Source organism: Durio zibethinus, chromosome 1 (assembly GCF_047325235.1).
Source record: "Durio zibethinus cultivar Kanyao isolate XHJ-2024 chromosome 1, ASM4732523v1, whole genome shotgun sequence".
Taxonomy (NCBI): domain Eukaryota; kingdom Viridiplantae; phylum Streptophyta; class Magnoliopsida; order Malvales; family Malvaceae; genus Durio; species Durio zibethinus.
The window spans coordinates 2,231,996-2,251,128 of record NC_143162.1 but is presented as its reverse complement, the minus strand read 5'-3'; the positions used below and the strand labels follow the sequence as shown (position 1 = coordinate 2,251,128).

The 19,133-nt window shown below is 30.6% G+C and overlaps 1 protein-coding gene and 1 pseudogene across 2 annotated transcripts; one reads left to right on the top strand and one right to left on the bottom strand.

Moving 5' to 3' along the window:
* The first annotated feature begins 6,790 nt into the window (after positions 1 to 6,790).
* LOC149520260 (uncharacterized) lies at positions 6,791 to 9,342 on the top strand. Its single transcript, XM_089761532.1, has 8 exons — positions 6,791 to 6,818; positions 7,132 to 7,206; positions 7,920 to 7,972; positions 8,093 to 8,125; positions 8,214 to 8,292; positions 8,418 to 8,434; positions 8,519 to 8,719; positions 9,136 to 9,342. Exons 1-8 carry the CDS (start codon positions 6,791 to 6,793, stop codon positions 9,310 to 9,312), a joined length of 663 nt encoding a protein of 220 aa, XP_089617658.1. The 3' UTR covers positions 9,313 to 9,342.
* A 287-nt stretch (positions 9,343 to 9,629) lies between these two features.
* Positions 9,630 to 16,407, bottom strand: LOC111311598 (uncharacterized; annotated as a pseudogene). Its single transcript, XR_016340863.1, has 8 exons — positions 16,165 to 16,407; positions 14,949 to 15,317; positions 14,615 to 14,872; positions 12,327 to 12,468; positions 11,751 to 12,121; positions 11,541 to 11,672; positions 10,099 to 10,227; positions 9,630 to 9,978 (listed from the first exon to the last, which is right to left on the bottom strand). The product of XR_016340863.1 is annotated as an uncharacterized LOC111311598 (transcript).
* Between the last annotated feature and the right edge of the window lie 2,726 nt (positions 16,408 to 19,133).

Here is a 19,133-nt window from a genome sequence, read left to right as displayed (position 1 = left end):
GATGCTTTTCTCACATTACTTCGGTTTGCAACTTGTGCTGGTCCAAATTCCGAATTGGTGCAATTGCCATTATAATTTGTACTTGTTGTTGGGAGAAAGTACTTGAAAGTTTTCACAAGGTGTAAATTCAAGGTCCCCCAATTAAAGAAATTTTTTTTTTAATAATCCTTTGTTATTATGATTTCAACAAATAGTAGGTAGCCAATATATTTTAAAATTATTGGTATATGTCTACCACTTTTTGATTTAGTGGTTAAAGAGGTTTTCTAAGATATAAAGATAAGGTTGTTAATATTATATATGATAATATTTTTGTTTTTTTAAAAAATATGATGTATACCAATATCAATTATTTTGATATATTATTTCAAAATTTTCGATTTAGTATAAATATATTTATAAATATGTATGAACTTATATATTATAATATTATTAATAAGCCACAAAATAAATATATAATATATTTAAATCAAATAAATAAGTTTTAAAACATAAGAAATAATATCATAAATTTTTCATAATATTTTTAAACATTTAATCTGATTATATAATATTTAAATAAGTATTTTTTTCATATAAATATTAAGAAAAAATAAAAAGATGAAAAAAATTAATCAAAACTTTATGATTGTTAAACTTTATAAAAAAAAAAGTATAATTGTTTAAAAAAAAAACTGAAATACTTATAAACTTTGGTTTTAAAAAATAAAGTTAAAATAAAAAATAAAGAAACTCAACTTTTAAGAATTATTTTGTCAATTAATTTTATTTTTATTAAGTTAAAAATAGTTAAATAACAAAATATAAGTTAAAAATTACAAAATATATTTCACATTTATCTATCAATCAAAACATGTTATTCTATCAAAATTCATCAAAATAGGTCGAAATTAATAAAAATAATTGGTATTATCCGATACCAAGTCCAGTGCAAAAAGTTATCATTAGGTGTGCCATATTTTGATATAACTCAAGCGTATTGGCCGGTATGATCGGTACCGAAATGAAATTAACAACTATACATAGAGGTCCTAATTTCGAGCCAAAATCTCCACTCCTTTCCCCCTTGTAAGAGTTATACCTTCCCTTGAACAAAAAAAAAATTATTGATATATAGGTATACCATAATACATTCTAAATATGCCAAAATTGAAACTTGAGAAAATATTTATTGCAATGTTAATGTCTAGCTTTTTAGCCAAATTTTGATATGGGGAACCAAATGAAATGTGAGACCACATCCACATGGAATGGAAGAGTCACCATCCTAAGAAACCCTAATTCTCCACAAATATAGTAATTAATAGGGTTTGGTTATGGTTTGGTATTGGGTGTGGCTAGCTAGCTTTGCTTTCTTGAGTCTTGGCTCAGCTTTCTCTCTCTGGTGTGTGGTGTGTCAGGCAGTGGCGTTGATTTGTCTGGTGTGGGCACATAAGGGAAGGGTCGCTATCTCGTAGTTCCTCATCTCTCTTTCCCATTAGGTGGCTTGAAAGCAACCTTGCCTTGCAGAACTCCTGTCTCGAGCCTCCCACTTTGCTCTCACGCACAAATACAAACCGCCATCCTTTCTTTCTCCAGCTGCAACATCTCTATGTATGTATATGCAACATGTTCCCTTGTGGACCAAAAGTTAGATGTCGAGAGTTCATACTTTTCAAACTAAAGCCTTCTTCTAATCATTAAAACTATGCCTCGTTTGGATATATATATATATATATATATATATATATATTTATATATATTTATATATGCAACTATATCTTATGTACATAACTTTTAAGAAAATTCTAAAGAGTATGAAGAAAATAGTATTATAAGTCTTTTGTTACTTAATCACAATATATTATTTTTAAAGTTTACATTTGATGTATTATTAATATATATTTTATATATTGTAATGAATCATATGATATTACTTTATTAATAAAAAAATTATTTTAAAATTTTAAGTTTTTGTGTATTTATTTTAAGAGCTTGTAAAAATTTATGTTTTTTTATTAATGAAATGGCATCATATTTGGCAACATAGTAATTTCGAGTTTTAACATCTCAAGTTATTGTAGGTGAAAAAAATAATTGTTGTTTCTATCAGCTGCCGACTCCATGGAAAAAGCAAACAACTTCGTTATCATCAGTTATTACATATTGATCATGTGACCCAGCCAACCCTTGAGAAGTGCTTCCATCGCCTATGGAAATTATGCTGAAACATTCCAAATTTTCCTAGAGAAAGCATATATCATTGATTTCAACGACCAACCCCCTCCCCCTTCCTTTATTTGCTCAACTTCAAAAAGGTTTTTTTTTTTTTTGAGGAAACATAATTGTTGTTGATGACAGCTTCATTGATTTAAGCTGTGAAGGTCAGAAAATTAATGTTAAGGAAAGAAAGGTTATCCAGCCATGGGTTATATATAAGCATGATGTCAATGAATTCATTGAGCCAAGACAGTGAGACACTCGAATTTTTTTTTTAAGAAGCAGATTCAAAATTTTTATAAAAAAAATCACAATTAAGAGATTAAAAAAAAATTGTAGGTTTTAAAATTTGAATTCTAAATTTATTTAGATAATACTTTTAAGAATAATTATATAAATCAACTGAATTAAATAAATATTTTTTAAAAAACTTAAACAAAGAGCAATTTCTTGGAAGATCACAAATTAATTGAATTTTCACTCTTGTAATTAATGATGATATTAATGAATTTACTATTAAAAACAAAAATTAAGTTCAAATTCAATGATTTAATAACAATAACCAATTGAAGTTAATGCATGAAAGCTGAATGAATAGAGACAAAAGAATGTTATAGAATGGGCTTCCGAATCCGACCATGAAATAAATTATAAGAATATAATTTTTCTTTTATACATAACCATTTGACAAGTCAAAATTATGGACTTCTACATGTCGCATGCTCTTTTTGTATTAAAGAAAAGAGGGAATTCGAATGTTATCTTAAAAAAGAATAATCTTATAATAATTATTCGAGCCAAACTCAACAATTAATTTGTAATAGTTTGGAACTAAATGTGCATACATTATGATGCATGTTGTCCCATGGTTGTGATAGCTAATTATATTGAGATGTGGAAATTAATGAAGATGAATATGTGAACATGATCAAGAAGGAAAAAAAGGATTTTTTTTTTTTTTTGCAGACATTTCCCCATGCTTGGCCCTTTTCATACATGTGACTTCATCACATTCTCATCAACTTGGGAAGCCAAAATTTAATTTTTTTTTAGAGGATTGAACTTGAAGAGAGATATTTTTTCTTAGGCAGATGAGAACAGAACCAGAGAATGTGGATGCCAAAAAACCAATCCATGTGGGGAGAGATAAGAACATGACAGCCCACCATTCTTGTGTTTGCAAGGATAAAGAAAAGGGAAAAGTTTAAGGCAAAACACAAAAAAACAATATGCATGGGGCTGACTGATGATGATATTGATGGGTGTTTTCTACATGTAAAGGACCCTTAACTGTCAATACAAGGATAGCTCTTTGAACTCCTTAAAAGCTTTGGTGGCCATGGTCATTGTTGTCTGAAACTGAGGATTTTGGACCACAATGTGGGCATCTTTTCAGATGTTGCATTTACATTATGGGGTCTGGGGCACCCTTTATATCTAATATTACATATGTCATTTCTTTTTTGTCCTTAATTTTTCCTTAATTTTTTGTAAATTTTAATTAAATAAAAGTAAACATTTCTTATTATCTAAAATTCATTTTTCACTTAAAATTATTTAAGTAACAGAAGGTAAATCAATTTCATACATAATACATATTTTATTAAAGTCAGGATGCTGTTAAATTGATTGATTAAAATAAATTATGTCTGTTTAATTTATGAACACGAAAGCATCCATCATTAATAATTCATCATCAATGTTAGAACTGATATAGCAACCAAAGCTCTCACGATCAGTTGTTTAATTTTTGAAGAGTTGGGGAATGAATTTGGCTTCAAAATGATATCAAAAGAAATGGGAAATAGTTCACGTGTCCGTTACTAACAATTGTCCAAAATAATTTCAGCATGAATGTAACTCTCATTCCATTATTCCAATTGAATTTTTTTTTTTTTTTTTTTAAAAAAGCAAAGCCCATGTTGTCACTTTCCCTGGATTTTGCTATCATAGATAAAAATTGGTGTCATTTCTGTCCCAAACGGAGAGAGACAGAAAGAGAGAGATAAATATAAATAAATATATGTGGTTTTAAATTGTAGAAGAAGATATTATCAATTAGAACTAAACAACTTGCAATGTGATATCCCCTTTCGATTATTTCTTTTTCATTATTATTATTATTATATAAAGATTACAGTTTAAAAATAAAAAAAGAGATTGCGATGATAACTGTATGAATTAATTAAATTAAATTTTAAAATTTATTATTATTATTATTATTATTATTATAACATAAGTCAATTTAAGGACAGAGAAAGTTTGGATACCTTGAGTTAGTTGTAGACTTGTAGTTCATGATGTAAAGTCAAGCAGTGATTGGTGGGGTTATGACATATACAGGAAAATGCAAATTCCCCTCAAATAAAGGTGTCATGTACTATTTTATGTTAATGTCATTTTTTTTTAGTTTTAATTTAAAGATCATTAATTCGTTTTCTACTTTATCGCGGTAGAAAACCAAAAGAATTTCTTTTAATTACATGAAAAAGAATTCTATAATTCAAATTCAAAATTTTACCTAAGACTCTACTTTTAAAGGTGGTACCGTGGTAGATGGTTGAATTAATTGCTAACAATAACAGCGAAACATTTGTAGATTTAATTTGAAAGAATAACAAAAAATAAATAAATTTAAATAAATAAAGCATATTTTATAACATCTAAAATGCCCTTTTGATTAATTAAAATTTGTAAAAAAAAACAAATGTTTAATATAATTAGTAGCTAATTACACCTTTTAATAATTTATTTTAATATAGATTAAAAAAAAGAAAAAAATTTAAGTAACAATATTAAAAACAATAATTTGAAACATTACGAATTTAATTCAATAGTCAATATATATCTTTATTCAAAGTACAAGATTTGAATTTTTTTCAAATAAAAAAAAATGAAAATAATCAAACCAAAATTTTTGTTTAAAAAGGAATTTATCAAAACAATCCTCCCATGCAACTTTTGTTACGGGAGAATTTAAAAATTCGATTTCAAAAATTTTAATTATAAAACATTTAAATTTTACAAAGTGCGTTTAATTATCGTCATGATGACATAATAATAATAAAAAAAAAAACAAAGGAATATTATACATATATATGTAATTTTATGTTTATTTGGGTTTGACATTAAATAAGCGGGGAGTCGCAGATCGTAATGTCTGAATTGGGTAGTTGTAAGTTAACGACGATCACATGAATAATGTTCCCTCCCATTTACTTCATTTGCTGAATATTTGGTCCACATCTTTGATTCATGATGTTGACATGAGAGACCGTCATATTCAATGATCCATATTTCATTTCTCCTCCATTTTTCTTTTCCTTTTACCTTAAGTTTTTACTATTTCGTCTTTTTAAAATCCGCTAAGTTTTACTTTAAAATTTCCAATGTAATTCAATTTTTTAGAAAAAAAATAAAAAGTTTGTTTTTTTTTTGTATAAAAAATTTACATTTTAAGGATCGTAAGTTAACTAAAACTTGTAATTAAATTATTAAATATCATATTTTAAAAACAATTGTATGAACTAATGAAATTAAATTTTAGTTTTATAATATCATGTTTTTAAAATGCACAAAAAAAAAATTAAAATGCCTAAGAAAATCGTTATTTTTTTTCTTGGATTACTAAAGATTATATAGTTGTATGGCATCTTTTCTTTATCAATAACATCTTGAAAAAAATTTTCCTTAATAATAGTAGTAGTTATAATTCATATTCAAATGTTGTTTGTATGAGACAGTTTTGCTAACAAATTTTACCCTATGATAGAAAGAGCTTCTTTCTCCAAGTTGAGTATTCACTTTTCTTGTATTTCTTTTTTCTTTGGCAGAGTAACATGGGGTGATGAATTGACACTTTTTTTTTTTATGTTTGCAGTTGTTCCATGGTACTTTTGCCCTAATAACCAATGCTCTTTGGACAACACAACCTTAAGTGGTCCTAAAACAAGTAATTCTTTCTATATGCATGTCTTGTCCAAAAAAAAAAAAAAAAAAAAAACCAAGTACTCTTACTCATGTCTGGTTTTTTTTTTTTTTAATCTTCTTTTGGTTCACTTCCTCCGCAGTCCACATATGAGCTTTCTTGATTTTTCTTTATTACCAATATGAAATAATGTAGGACCCTTGACGGAAACTACTTGATGGAAAGCACATCGACAGCCATATCAGACACCAAATAAATCAATTTTATATGAACATGGTAAAGTACACTATTCACTTGGTCGAGAGTCGTGGCAATTTCAAGTAAATAACTACATGTGAGTGTACTTCACAGTTGCGCAATTCTCGTTAAGAATATTTCATCATGTTTATAATGACATTTGTTATATCCTTTATGACTTTATTTAATTTTTTTTTTTTTTTTGGTTATCTAAATTTCTAGATATAATAAAGTGCACAATTCTTTTAGTCGTCAAGATCTAAATTAAAGTCTTATGTGTTTATGTGAATTATGAATTACACAATTCTTGTTACAAATATTCATCATATTTATGATATTAATTCATTTATGTTTTAATAGTTAGAGTTGTCACGAATTAAATTTTTGTTATTGAAACTAATAATCCAACATTTATTAATTAATTCCATGACTATCATAATCGTGAACGAAATAGGTAAGTTAAGAGTTAAAATTTTATAATCGTGTAATTAATTAGTTTTCCTACATTGAGGAGTAGGATTAATCTAATGGTTTGTATGCTCTCTCCAATATGAAAATCTGTCAATATAAATTCATTGCTGCATTATTAAATTTCCATGGAGTGAAATTGCCATGATCACATGCAAGAAAAATGTTAAATTAAGTCAATTCCTTCTTTTTTTTCTCTCTCTTTTTTTTTCATTAGCAAATGGGAAAAGAATTTAAAAAACGGCATAGAAAATCTAATTGGTTGTATAATTTTACTTCCTTATTATAGCATTTCTTAGGTTTTAGAATTCAAAGAGGAGGGAAGAAAAAGATAGATCTCCTTTCCCTTTGGTTTTGCTTTAAAAAGATTAGAGGTAGGACATAGGATTGTGGCCAAGTTATGAAAATTGCAACATCTTCTTCAACTGTCATCATCATCACACCACTTGATCACTAAGGGAACTACATCCGTCACAAGTCAAGAGGGGGAAAAGGCTAAATGGGGGAGGGTCCCTTTCCCTTTGATATTGATGGATTCTAGTTGAGAAAATTCCATCATTATTACCTTTTTTTTAGGCATCTATTAGATTTGTAAGATAACCTACATAAAGACTTTGATTGGAAAATTTTAACCAATTTTTTTTATGATTTCATTATTAATGGAACCCTTTACATTACACACTACCCCACATTGGAATTCTCCGTCATATATAGGCTTTAACAGCTGGATTTCAATAGATTTTTTTTTTTTTTTATCAAGAGATATTTATGAAGCCAAGCAAAAAGCTATATGCTACTACTTACCACCAATTATTGACATGGGGTTCATTTTTTTGCTTTAAATGTTTTATCAATGAGGGATCAATTATTTATCATGTTTCAATTTGCAAATTTTTAGGATTGACTTGTCACTTTGTATTTACCATATATATATATATATATAATTATAGATTAATATTTATGAATAGAATCAAATCAAATTAAATCTTATCAAAATTTTAAAATATTACAAATTATTAAAATATCAATAATTAATATTTTTAAATTAACATTAAATTTTATTAATAATTTAATATCCTAAATTAAGTTGCATTTGGTTCTCGAAAATCCCTGTTTAAAGCTCGACTTGAGTTGAATCAGGTCTTCAGTCCTTAGGCAAATTTTTTTTATTTTAATCCAAAGAAAAAAAAAAAGCTGCCATGAAAGAAGTTAATGTTATTAATAAAAATTAACCTAACATATTTATTAATCATATAATAGGAATTGAAGGCAAAAGTTGATGCATTTATATATGTATTTATTGTGTCACATAATTGAATTAATAAATCCTATTTTTTCTAATATTTAAATTTAAAGCATTGATCATATACATCATTACTAGCATGAACAAGCTGGACTGGCAACGAGTCTCCTTGGAATGAAAGAAGCGGCCCAAGAAAAGTCCATAAGGGCCTCTCAGAGTATGATTAATTATTTTATTTAGCATTCCCCTTAGCCCGTTAACTGTTCCAAAAGGGTAATGTTAAACTTAAAAAATTGTAAATTAATCACTTAAATCTTTAGTCAATTTTGATTCTTAACTCAGTGCCTAAAACAAATTTGGTCTGTTCATCTTGTTTTAGGGAAAAAAATATCCATATGTTTTTCGGCTGGATTGATGTTTCAATTTTTTTTTAATTATTTAAGAGTTTAAATTCTTTTGTACAGATTATCAAGCCCTCAAAAGAAGTTGCTCTACAGCTGCTAGAGTCAGGTCGTCAAAATTTTCAAATTAGGAAGCTGGGCTCAGATATGCTGAGACAGCTTTCTTTACATCATGATTATGTGTTGTTACTTGTGCAAGATGGATATTATCTTGAAGCTTTACGTTATGCATGGAAGCATAAGGTAATCCTTTATTAAATAATTGCAGTGGAAAATAAGTTAGTATGTTATTTATTTATCTAAATGCCAGTTTTGTGAATCCAGAACCGGATTCATGATATTTGTTCATTCAGGCATGATTATTAAAGTTTTCTGAGATCTGTAGGCTTTATGACATGGCCAAGCAACCTTTTCTTGTTTCACCAAAATGTTGGTAAACTTTGCTTTATGTTTATTGTTTTCCGTTTTCAGATTATCCATGTGTAACTATGCATGTTTCGAACATTAGGTTGCTGCCTAATTTTTACTTGTTTGAAATTGCTGGCAAAAGATAGGTATTTGATGGCATTTCACCAAATGCTGGATGGTTGTGTTCAGCTGTTAGTTTGGTTTGATTAAGTTTGAAGATTTAGTAACAGGGATATTTTTAAACTGTTCAGGTCACTACCATTCGACCCTCGTTATTTCTTGAAGCAGCATTTACCTCCAGTGACTCACAACATCTGGCTGCAGTTTTGAGATTCTTTTCGGATTTTATTCCTGGCTTTCGGAGCACTTCAGATTTCTTTACGTACTACCACATTCTCAGTGAGATGAACTCTTCTGAGATCCAATAAAAAGATGACAACCATGTAATCTTTGGTCATAGTTTTAGCCATGCTACCTGCAAGTTAATTTTGATCACATCTCAATAAAAGCATGCAACTATCCAAATCTGATGGCTGTAGAATGTTAAAATGTGCAGTTAAAGTATCATACTTTTCTTAATTTATATTAAGGGAAAAGAAGAAGCAGAAGAAGTATCATACTTTTCTTAATTTACATTCCTTTTTTTCCCACTTCTGATGAATGATGTTTGTTGATCTCTTTGATTACCTTTTCATGTCCAGACTTTTGTTTGCAGGACTTTTTGGAGACACAACAACAGGAAAAATTCCAGAGTTTCTACAGAACTCGAAAACAACAATCAGTTGTTTCAATTAAATGTTTTACGGTACTCCCCTTTTCCCCTTTCAGTTGATTTATGCATCGTCTAGAGTTCTACAGAATCTCTGCAATTAATAGCAGTATGTTCTTCAACCTCAATAGTTAGTGAAGATTCTTCCTTTGAGACATCAGGAGCAACAAGAGTAATACTTTCAGAACATTTTTTTTCTCTCTCTTTCTTTTCCTCTCAGTCTCTCCTTTCTCCTGAGCTTTTTCTCTCGTTGTTTTGTTCTTTTCCTCTCCTTGCGTTCTTCTTCTTCACGCTTTTCCTTTTCTTCTTCTTCAAGAAGCTTCATCTGCAGAAATCATGTAGTGTCACTGTGTCGGTAATATTTATCAAAAAATGAGAATAGCCACCTGTATTTACAGATAAGCATAAAGGAAATCTATCCTGAAGTATCATCAATTATTCAAACCTGCTTTTATAACATAATAATTTCCTTGAATGCAACATGAACACGTTCTTCCAGCAGCTTTAGTGCAAGACAAACAAAGATACTGTGTGCATTCTGGCGTGCTGCTTCTTCCCTAAAAGCCTTTTCAACCTGAATATCAAAATGGATAAATTGTTTTAAGTTTGTAACAAGAATTTTAGCATTGATGAGAACACAAACAACGGAAACAGATTGACCTGTATGTTTGCTTTGTCACAACTCCATCACAACCCACAAGAACCACTAAACAAAGTCCCAAGTTTATTCTTACCAAGTTTTAGAAGTATTCAAACTCTTTGTAACTCTTCTCATTCAAAAAAAAAAACTCATTGTTAACTATTGCAATTCAATTAGTTAATATCTTTTAAATTGTTAACTACGTATATAAGCAAACCATTTGTTCGAGTTTTGACAGATATAATGCCAATCACCCATATTAGAATTAAGGACCAAAATACTTAGCCTTAAGTTTGAATGTTTAGCCTTGATTGCAGATGACATCACTTAAATTATAGGTTCTGCATCCTTTCTCACAGCATTTCACTCTGATACTTGGATCAACTCACTCTTCCCCACCAGGCAATCACTGGTGTTCTTCCCTATGATCAAATGCTCTATTGTACTTTCACTCCTTTAGATTGAGTACCACTGCCTACTATTTCTTAAAAATAAGAATCATTTTAGACTACTCATGAAAACATCTTCATTTTAGCCAGAAGAAATGTGCTACTACCTCTATATTGACATGAATTTGAGCAAAGGAGAATAAGGTTGAGCACCTGCATGGGATTTGTTTGACAATTCCAAAACTAACAAGATGGCAGATCAGCATTTGTATCCCAACAAACTTAACAGGATGGACCAAGTTGGCAAGGTTGGCCTAATAATTGACTCAAGATATAAATCATATCATTACTTGCAAAACAAACTAATTGCATTTCCTCTCGCCTGCCAAGTTGCTATAGTATCATGAACATTGCTAATCTTTCTCAAAGTAATTACAATCTTCACAAATTTATGCATCACTCATATAAGTGTTTCCAGGTCATCAAGCTTAAAGCACACACCCTATCCTTCTCAAAGTTTCACCTAAGACAATTTTTCATTTATCATTAGTCCTGCTTCTCTAAAGCACAAAATTCAACAGCAAAAACCATTTTAAACACAGATTCTGTCAAAAACAATGGAATGAAATTCTGGTTAATAACTTGCTTGCCACTAACTATCACATCAAGTCATTAATATAGACCTGATTTTTGTTACCTTCCTACTGATCATATTCTTCTACATACAGAGAGAGGTTCTAATTATCAAATGGAAATGATAGAAACCCACAGATGATATTTTTTATGTAAATAATTAACAAGAATGGCTGGCATTTTGCAAGACTTTAAAGCACAAGAAAGGTGAAGATTTGAACATGCCTGTTCCTTAAAAATAACAGTCGCCGCATCAAGAAGAAACTCTCGAGCGAGTTCAGGACTCTTTGCATGCTTTTGGGGACGAGAGCATTCTCCATCAAGCTCATTTCCTTCCTTGTCCATGGAATAATCATCCTGAAAAGATGAGTTAAACGTTCAACATCACTATTATCCAAACAACTTCTTGGATAAGACTAACAAAGTTTGAACTACCTCTTCGTCCTCGGCCGCTTCAGCATGCTCAAAAAACCTTCTAATACTTTCACCCCTTGTGATTGTAACATAACCATCCCAACTACAAGTCTGCAATGCATGCATTGTTGGCCCTTTAATGCATGGGCTTTTACAGAAAGGTCAAAGCTGCGGCCATCCAATTTCCAGGCCCTCAGGGTGATATAACATGAACTCAAGCCATCAAGATCCAAGCCATTGACTTGAGCACTCCCATTGATGCCAACATTTTCAAATTCCATAATATCTGATTTTCCTTCCCCAGTTCCAATTGCCCATTCAAAGTGGTGGTAAGTTCCAATAGTGTCAGCAAAAGTTTGGCACCAATCAGCCTGCACTGCACCATCAGAAACCTGGGCGAGTAGTAAAGAAAAATGTTGTGTAAGTCACATATATTTCGGAAATTCTCACAGCAAGCTCAATAACTTATGGCTAAAGTAGTCAGAAATGAAATCTCAGCCATAAAATTTTTAGGAACAATTAGATCAAAAGATGAATATATGATGGTATCGTAACAAAAGTCAGTGCACTAAAAGGTTAAAGATATGGATGAAGCACCTCATATAGAAAGGCTGTATCTGCAACACAAAACGAATTAGTGCATCGAGTTTCTCTACACATGCATTTGAGCTCCTTCAGCTCCTTGAATTCATGGATAACGTTTCTTCTGCAATCTCTGCAAAATCTTTTGCTGTCGAACCTGAGACAAAGATGCAAATGAGAGATATGAGATCCATACAAAACAATAGAGAACAGAAGTCTACAAGCAAGTTGTAAACACTGCAAATCATAAATGGCTAACAACTGAGTACAGTTTTAGCCTAGGCCTAATACTTCTGTATGAAACTCCAGAAAGTACAAAAACAGAGATTTTTGCAACATAAAAATAACATCAATTTTAGCACAAAGCTTTCCGGGAGGAAAAATAATGAATAAGACTACACCATCAAGTTTGCTGGATAACCACCCATAGGGAACCCAATTGTCATTCTGAGAGAGTAAAATGGAGGGAGCCCTGGATGTATGATAATTTTGCCATCCCTTCAACTTATCACCGAGGTAATGAGCAGAAGAGGTGAAAGCAGATGCAAATCCTTTTCAGCCATTCTAGTCTAATAAATGTCTCGTTTTCATTGCTCAAAAGAAATTGTCTCATGTTCATTTTTTCTTACTAAAGGGGATACAAATTTTACTCTCTCAATACCCTCTAAGCATATCCAGCCATCCAACCATTTCAACAGCCTCAATTCATATGTACTTCTCAACAAAGACACCTTTTCAACACCTTCATCTTGTTCTTAGTGACAAATTTCGTTTCAACATTCAACTCCATCATAACAATGAATATTTAAGAATTGAAAAAGTAACAATAAAGATGATAAGCATGACAGAAATCACATAGAGAAAGCAATCTGTTAAAGAAAGTCCACATGATTAAGAAAACAAAAGCAATAAATCTAGAGGCCTTTTTTGGAGAAAAACGGATGCAGACAGTTGTATGCAACCTTCACTACCCAGTATTTCAGGGACTTCAGATTCCAACTCACCCTTCCAGTTCATCTTCAGTAAGAGTCACTTAGAAAGAGGACCATTGAAACAAAGCACACATATTTAGGATACCTTAAAAATATGGGTGATAGCAGGGTGAGTAACATCAATTTCATCAAATATTTTCTCTTGCTTTTCCTTTGATAACAGAACTGGAAAGCCTAAAGCCCTAACGTTGACTATTCAGAGGAAGGAACAAAACAATTTTAAGAGAGGGACAGAGACAAAGACTACTCATTAACCGTTTATAAGTCCAGGTTCTAAGATCATATTGTTTTCATTCTACAAAAGAATCTTAACTTTTCTTTTAATCTCCTTCAACATAGAAAAATTTAGTCTAACATCAGTCATCCCCATTATCCGCCACTTAGTTTCTTGATAAAAAACCACTTATAGAGGTCATTTTTTAGGGTTGACTATCCTCCAAAGGAAGCAGCACTCGCGTATTGCAGGTTTCTTACTGATTTATGCCTTCAAAGCTGCTAGGAATGGATGGTTCTTAAAGCTTTTGCTTTCTGGTCTTAATGGTTTCATATCATGCTTAAAGCGAGAAAAAAAGGATAACTCCCAACTGCTACAGGTCAAAACATGCTTCCAGGAGTACTAGTCACCATATCTTCCAATCGCTAAACTCTGGAGATTGAAGAAGGATTCTTAAAAATGACCAAAACATTTTCACGACAAGGATCTATAGTTACACCCCTGTTCGAAAGAACAAACTCATCGAAAGATGAATAAGAGACTGCTTTAATAATGCTTATGTCATAGTTAAGTCGACCAACAAAAAGAAAAACTCAGTACCTTGTACATTAACATTTTTCAATTATCTCAAATTGTGAATTGTGCATTAAAATAACGTCAATCAATCCTGCTAATTTCGGGAAATACCTTTTTTCCAGTCTGCAGCATGGAGTTTCATTTCCTCGCTTCATGGGCCATCATAAGTTTTATTACAATAATTTTCCATTTAAAAGACTTACACTCTCATAGCTAGGAAATCAGATGCTCCAAAACTAAATTTACTTCACAGGGCTAGTCAGCTGTCAGGTAGGATATGAACACAGAATTCCTGAAGCTTTCAAAAGCACACAAATGAAATTATGAAACTTTTACGTCTTTAATACCATCAAATAAAATTATTGTCCTTTTCATGTCCTGAAACTCCCACCACTATTCTTATATTTCTAGCTCCAATGAGAGCTGCTTGATCAATGAACATTAGACTTCACATTGTTCACCAGCTAACCAATATAGCAAATGAAACACATTCATCCATAGAGAAGGAGCTACAAACACACCTGCACATGAGCCTCTCAATGAAATCCTCTTCCTTCATTCTTAAAAGACTGCCAAGTTTCTTCTCCAAGAGCTGACCAGAAATCCACCAAGGTGTTGCAAGAAAGCCTGGCAGTGTGCAAAGCACACGTTTCTCTTGTTCCATGTCCTCTTCCATAACTGGCAATTCCATGGCTTATCCAACCCCGACTTCCCCCTCCACAAGCATCAGGATAAAGCAATTCATGCTCACGCTCCCTTGCACGTGCACTGTCAAACACCTGATTCAATTGAAACATCAACAACTAGATGAAAAGGGAAAACATAATCAGAGAAAACAATTTGATCAGCACGAACATCTTGGAGACCCTTGAGTGACTTCGAGCACATATAGCAGTCAAGAAGTGTCAGTGACCCATCACGAGTTGTGGTCAAACCTCCCCAAGGGTGGACAGATGGATCTTGAATTTCATCTTGTGACCCATTCATCATACTCAATCCACCATCACTCTGGTTTTTTGAAACTCCTAACCTGTTGTAATGAAGGCTACCAGCTACCATCTCCTGCTGCAAGGATTTTCCATACATGACAATCTGCAAAAAACCTTCAAGCAGTAGCCCATAACATCTGGAGCAGTACATGTTCTTGCGAGCTTGCTCAAGGAGGGTTTGTTTATCAATTCTAAGAAGACCCTGCCAAGCTTGGAATGAAAGCTCACTCCAGAACTGCAACGCAAAAACACAGCTCTTTCTTAGCAACTAATCAGAAATAAAATCAATAAACCATGTATTTATAAAACATATCCATTATTAAATTGCACAATCAACACTATCCCTCTTTTTTGGTACATATGGAGAGTGAAGAACAGAGTGTGGAGACCCACTAGGTCTTGGGCTACACAATGGTTAGGTAGCTCTCACCCATACCATAGACCCTGCCTCCTCTCATCCGAAGGACTTGAACCTACAATCTCAATATTGGAGTTTCACATTCTAACCACTTAGGCGCCCCATTGGATACAGCTATCCTTATTAGCTAATTGCAAACAAGCATCATTCCTCGAATTCCCAATTCCTCAATCACCTCCAACACTTTTGATAGCCAAAAAATAAAAAGACCTTAGACCTCGACGGAATGCCACATTGAACTCAACAATGAGTAAAGAAATTCTTTAAGAACCGACGGTGACGAAGTTAATTAACAAACTTCGAAACTTTATTTCTTTACTCAATTCAAAGCCACGAATAGCACTAAAATATCAGTGCCTTGTCTCTAAACAAAATTTGGCAACAAATGTGTAACGTCTGTAAGCGAAAGGCAGATGTCATTAAACAACAAATCAATACTAGGACCAAAATAGGCACATAATCAAAATTATAATTCTCTAACTGGATCTGGTAAACAATTAAAAAAATTAAAATAAAAATAAATTAAGATCCAATCCAAACTCAAAGTACCCATTAAAATAAACAAAAAACCCAATCCAATCCCAATTCAATAAAAACAATTATATCACCAAAAATTTCAACCAGAAAAAATAATAATAAAGTGAAGAAAACGAAAATCAAATACCTGCTGGAGTTGATTGTAGCTAACATCATCGCTATGCTTAGACTAAAACCCAATTGAGGCATTACTATATTGCTCATTTCTTTGCGCTAATTCTGGCATCCTTTGATTTCTCAAACTCTCTTTGATTTACATCCCCCACCCCTCAATTCCGTTTTGTTTCACCGATCCAAAAAAAAAAAGATTCAATAAAATCGAACCGGATTTGACAAAAAAATACAAAACAAAATAAAATTCAAAGATCCTGAAAATGATGATTGGGGTTTTTTTCCTTTGGGGATCCAAATCGGATTGAATTTGAGAAAGAGATCGAAGCGAGAAGGCAACAAAATTGAATGGGATGGGTTTTGGGAGGTTGATGACGATGATCAGATTTGTTGCTGCATTTCTTTATTTATATCTATAAATATTTGTAAGAGAAAATCAGTGAGAAAGGATTTGAGGCCGCTTTGTTTGGCCATTGGGAAAAAGGGGAAGACGGTTAAAATGGAAACAGACTCTTACTTTACAATTTTTAACTATCTCAGGTAAATAATAATATGTTTTTATTGTTTGTGAGAAATATTTTTGGCCTGAAAATATAAGGTGTTTCAATATTAGTTTAACAATACCAAAAAAAAAAAAAAGTTTAGAGGAAAGTAGAAAGTTATTTTTCAAATAAAATCAATTCGTAATATATTTGTTGTTTTTAGGTGAATAATTAATTATACAATGGAATGGAAATAAGTTTTGACTTATTTTACAGTTTTAATTTTTTTATTTCAATTAATTAGATGGTTAAAAAGGGTTACATTTTGTGAATTAGATTTTACTTATATTTATTTTGCCAGTTTAGCATAGGAAAGAAAAAAAAACTCATAATACATTAAATTCGAAATTCAACTTAATTATTTTATATAATTATAAATGATATTTAATAAGTATAAATTTTATATTTTATATTATGATTTTTTTATAAAAAATAATAAAATTACACAATTGCTCGTTTTCATTTAAAAAGTGTAAAATCAAATTCCACTTGAACATAAAAAAAATACAATAAATAATTATAATATTTAGTATATATATGAAATTTAGCTTATCATTTATAATACCGAAGGATATAAACAAAATTATTACTATATATATAAACATGATGAAATATGAAATAATGACGACATAAATTTTTTATTTTTATAATTTCAAAAAGAATTGTCCATTTTTATTTATCACACATGAAAATTTTTTATTGACAAAAATGTCCTCAGCTGTGGACAGGTTGCAGTACATTAACGTGCACGAACCGTTGGGGTCATATTTGGGCAGAAATCGAGAAAAAAAATAGTTTAATCATATAATACATAGTCATATTCCACCCGTAAAAGCCCAATAAAAAAATGCCACGTATGTCCTTTCAGTATGGGATGGATTTCTGCTAACGTACAAATACGATGGACCCCATCACCTTTTGCTTAATTATATTATTAATTTATTTACCTATTATTGTCGGCGAAATAATAGGAAGTTTGAGATTTTGCAAGCTAGGGATCTCAAAAGTTTGTTCTTTTTTTTTTCCCTCAATAATTAAAAAAAAAAAGAGGGTGTGAATATCAACCATATTAACGGTGCTGATTTTGGTTTCAAATTAGTTTTCATGCTATTAAGGGCATCCTATCTTTTTCCACAATTTTAGATATTATTTTTTAATGATACACAATTTAATATTTATACTATTTATCATGAGTATGATTGAATTTGATATTATATTGGCAAAAAATTTTGATATTACTGATCAAATAACATCAACTTAATTAAAAAAATAGATAAAAATGATAATAAAATAAAATATTTATATTTATATTTATATTTTTTAAATGAAACAATTAAAATAACTATTCACTCATTGAGTTGTTTTTCCAAAACATTTTATTTTTATTATTTTCAATCTTTTTTTTTTTTTTATCAATATGCTTTTAGATTAAAGAGATTAAATAATCATCTGCATTTGATTTAATGATAAATAAATAATTAATGTTTTAAAGGTTAAATCTCAATAAATGGATAAAGAATCAACATGGGAGAGAGATGAATTAACAAAGAACCTAAAAAAATTTCTCATGCACATGTTGTTTGTTCGTTGAGAGTGTTGTCATTTTTTTGGTTCTCTCTAGTTTAGATTAAGGCATGGATGTTTCCATTTTGTTGATAAATGAGACCATACCATCGTTGATTTGAGTTTCTCAGTTAAAAACTTGCAAGTTGGGCTTGACAACGATCCACCGAAAGGGAACCACTTCCATCACAAGTCAAAAGGGGGAAAAGGCTAAATGGCGGAGGGTCCCTTTCCTCCCTTTGATATTGATGGATTCTAGTTGAGAAAATTCCATCATTCCATATATATATATATATATATATATCAATTATTATTAGGTTATAGATTAATATTTATGGATTAAATCAAGTCAAATTAAATCTTATCAAAATTTTAAAATATTAAAAACTATTAAAATATCAATAATTAATATTTTAAATTAACATTAAATTTTATTAATAATTTTAATATCCTAAATTAAGTTGGATTTGGCGTGAGTTGAATCAAATCTTCAGTCCATAAACAAATATTTTTTTATTTTACTCCAAAGAAAAAAAAAAGCTGCCATGAAAGAAGTTAATGTTATTAATAAAAATTAAAGTAACACATTTATTAATCATATAATAGGAATTGAAGGCAAAAGTTGATGCATTTATATATGTATTTATTATAAGTCACACAATTGAATTAATAAATCCTTTTTTTTTTCTGATATTTAAATTGAAAGCATTGATCATATACATCATTGCCAGCATGAACAAGCTGGACTGGCAACGAGTTCCTTGGAAGGAAATTGCGGCCCAAGAAAAGTCCGTAAGGCCTATCAGATTATGATTAATTATTTAATTTAGCAGCCCCTTAGCTCATTAACTACTCCAAAGAGGTAATGTTAAACTTAAAA

Coding starts and splice junctions, on each gene's coding strand:
- LOC149520260 (XM_089761532.1), top strand. CDS start 6,791: ATGACTATCATAATCGTGAACGAAATAG. Junction 6,819..7,131: donor CATAATCGTGAACGAAATAG/GTAAGTTAAGAG, acceptor AGCATTTCTTAG/GTTTTAGAATTCAAAGAGGA. Junction 7,207..7,919: donor TTGCTTTAAAAAGATTAGAG/GTAGGACATAGG, acceptor TCCTAAATTAAG/TTGCATTTGGTTCTCGAAAA.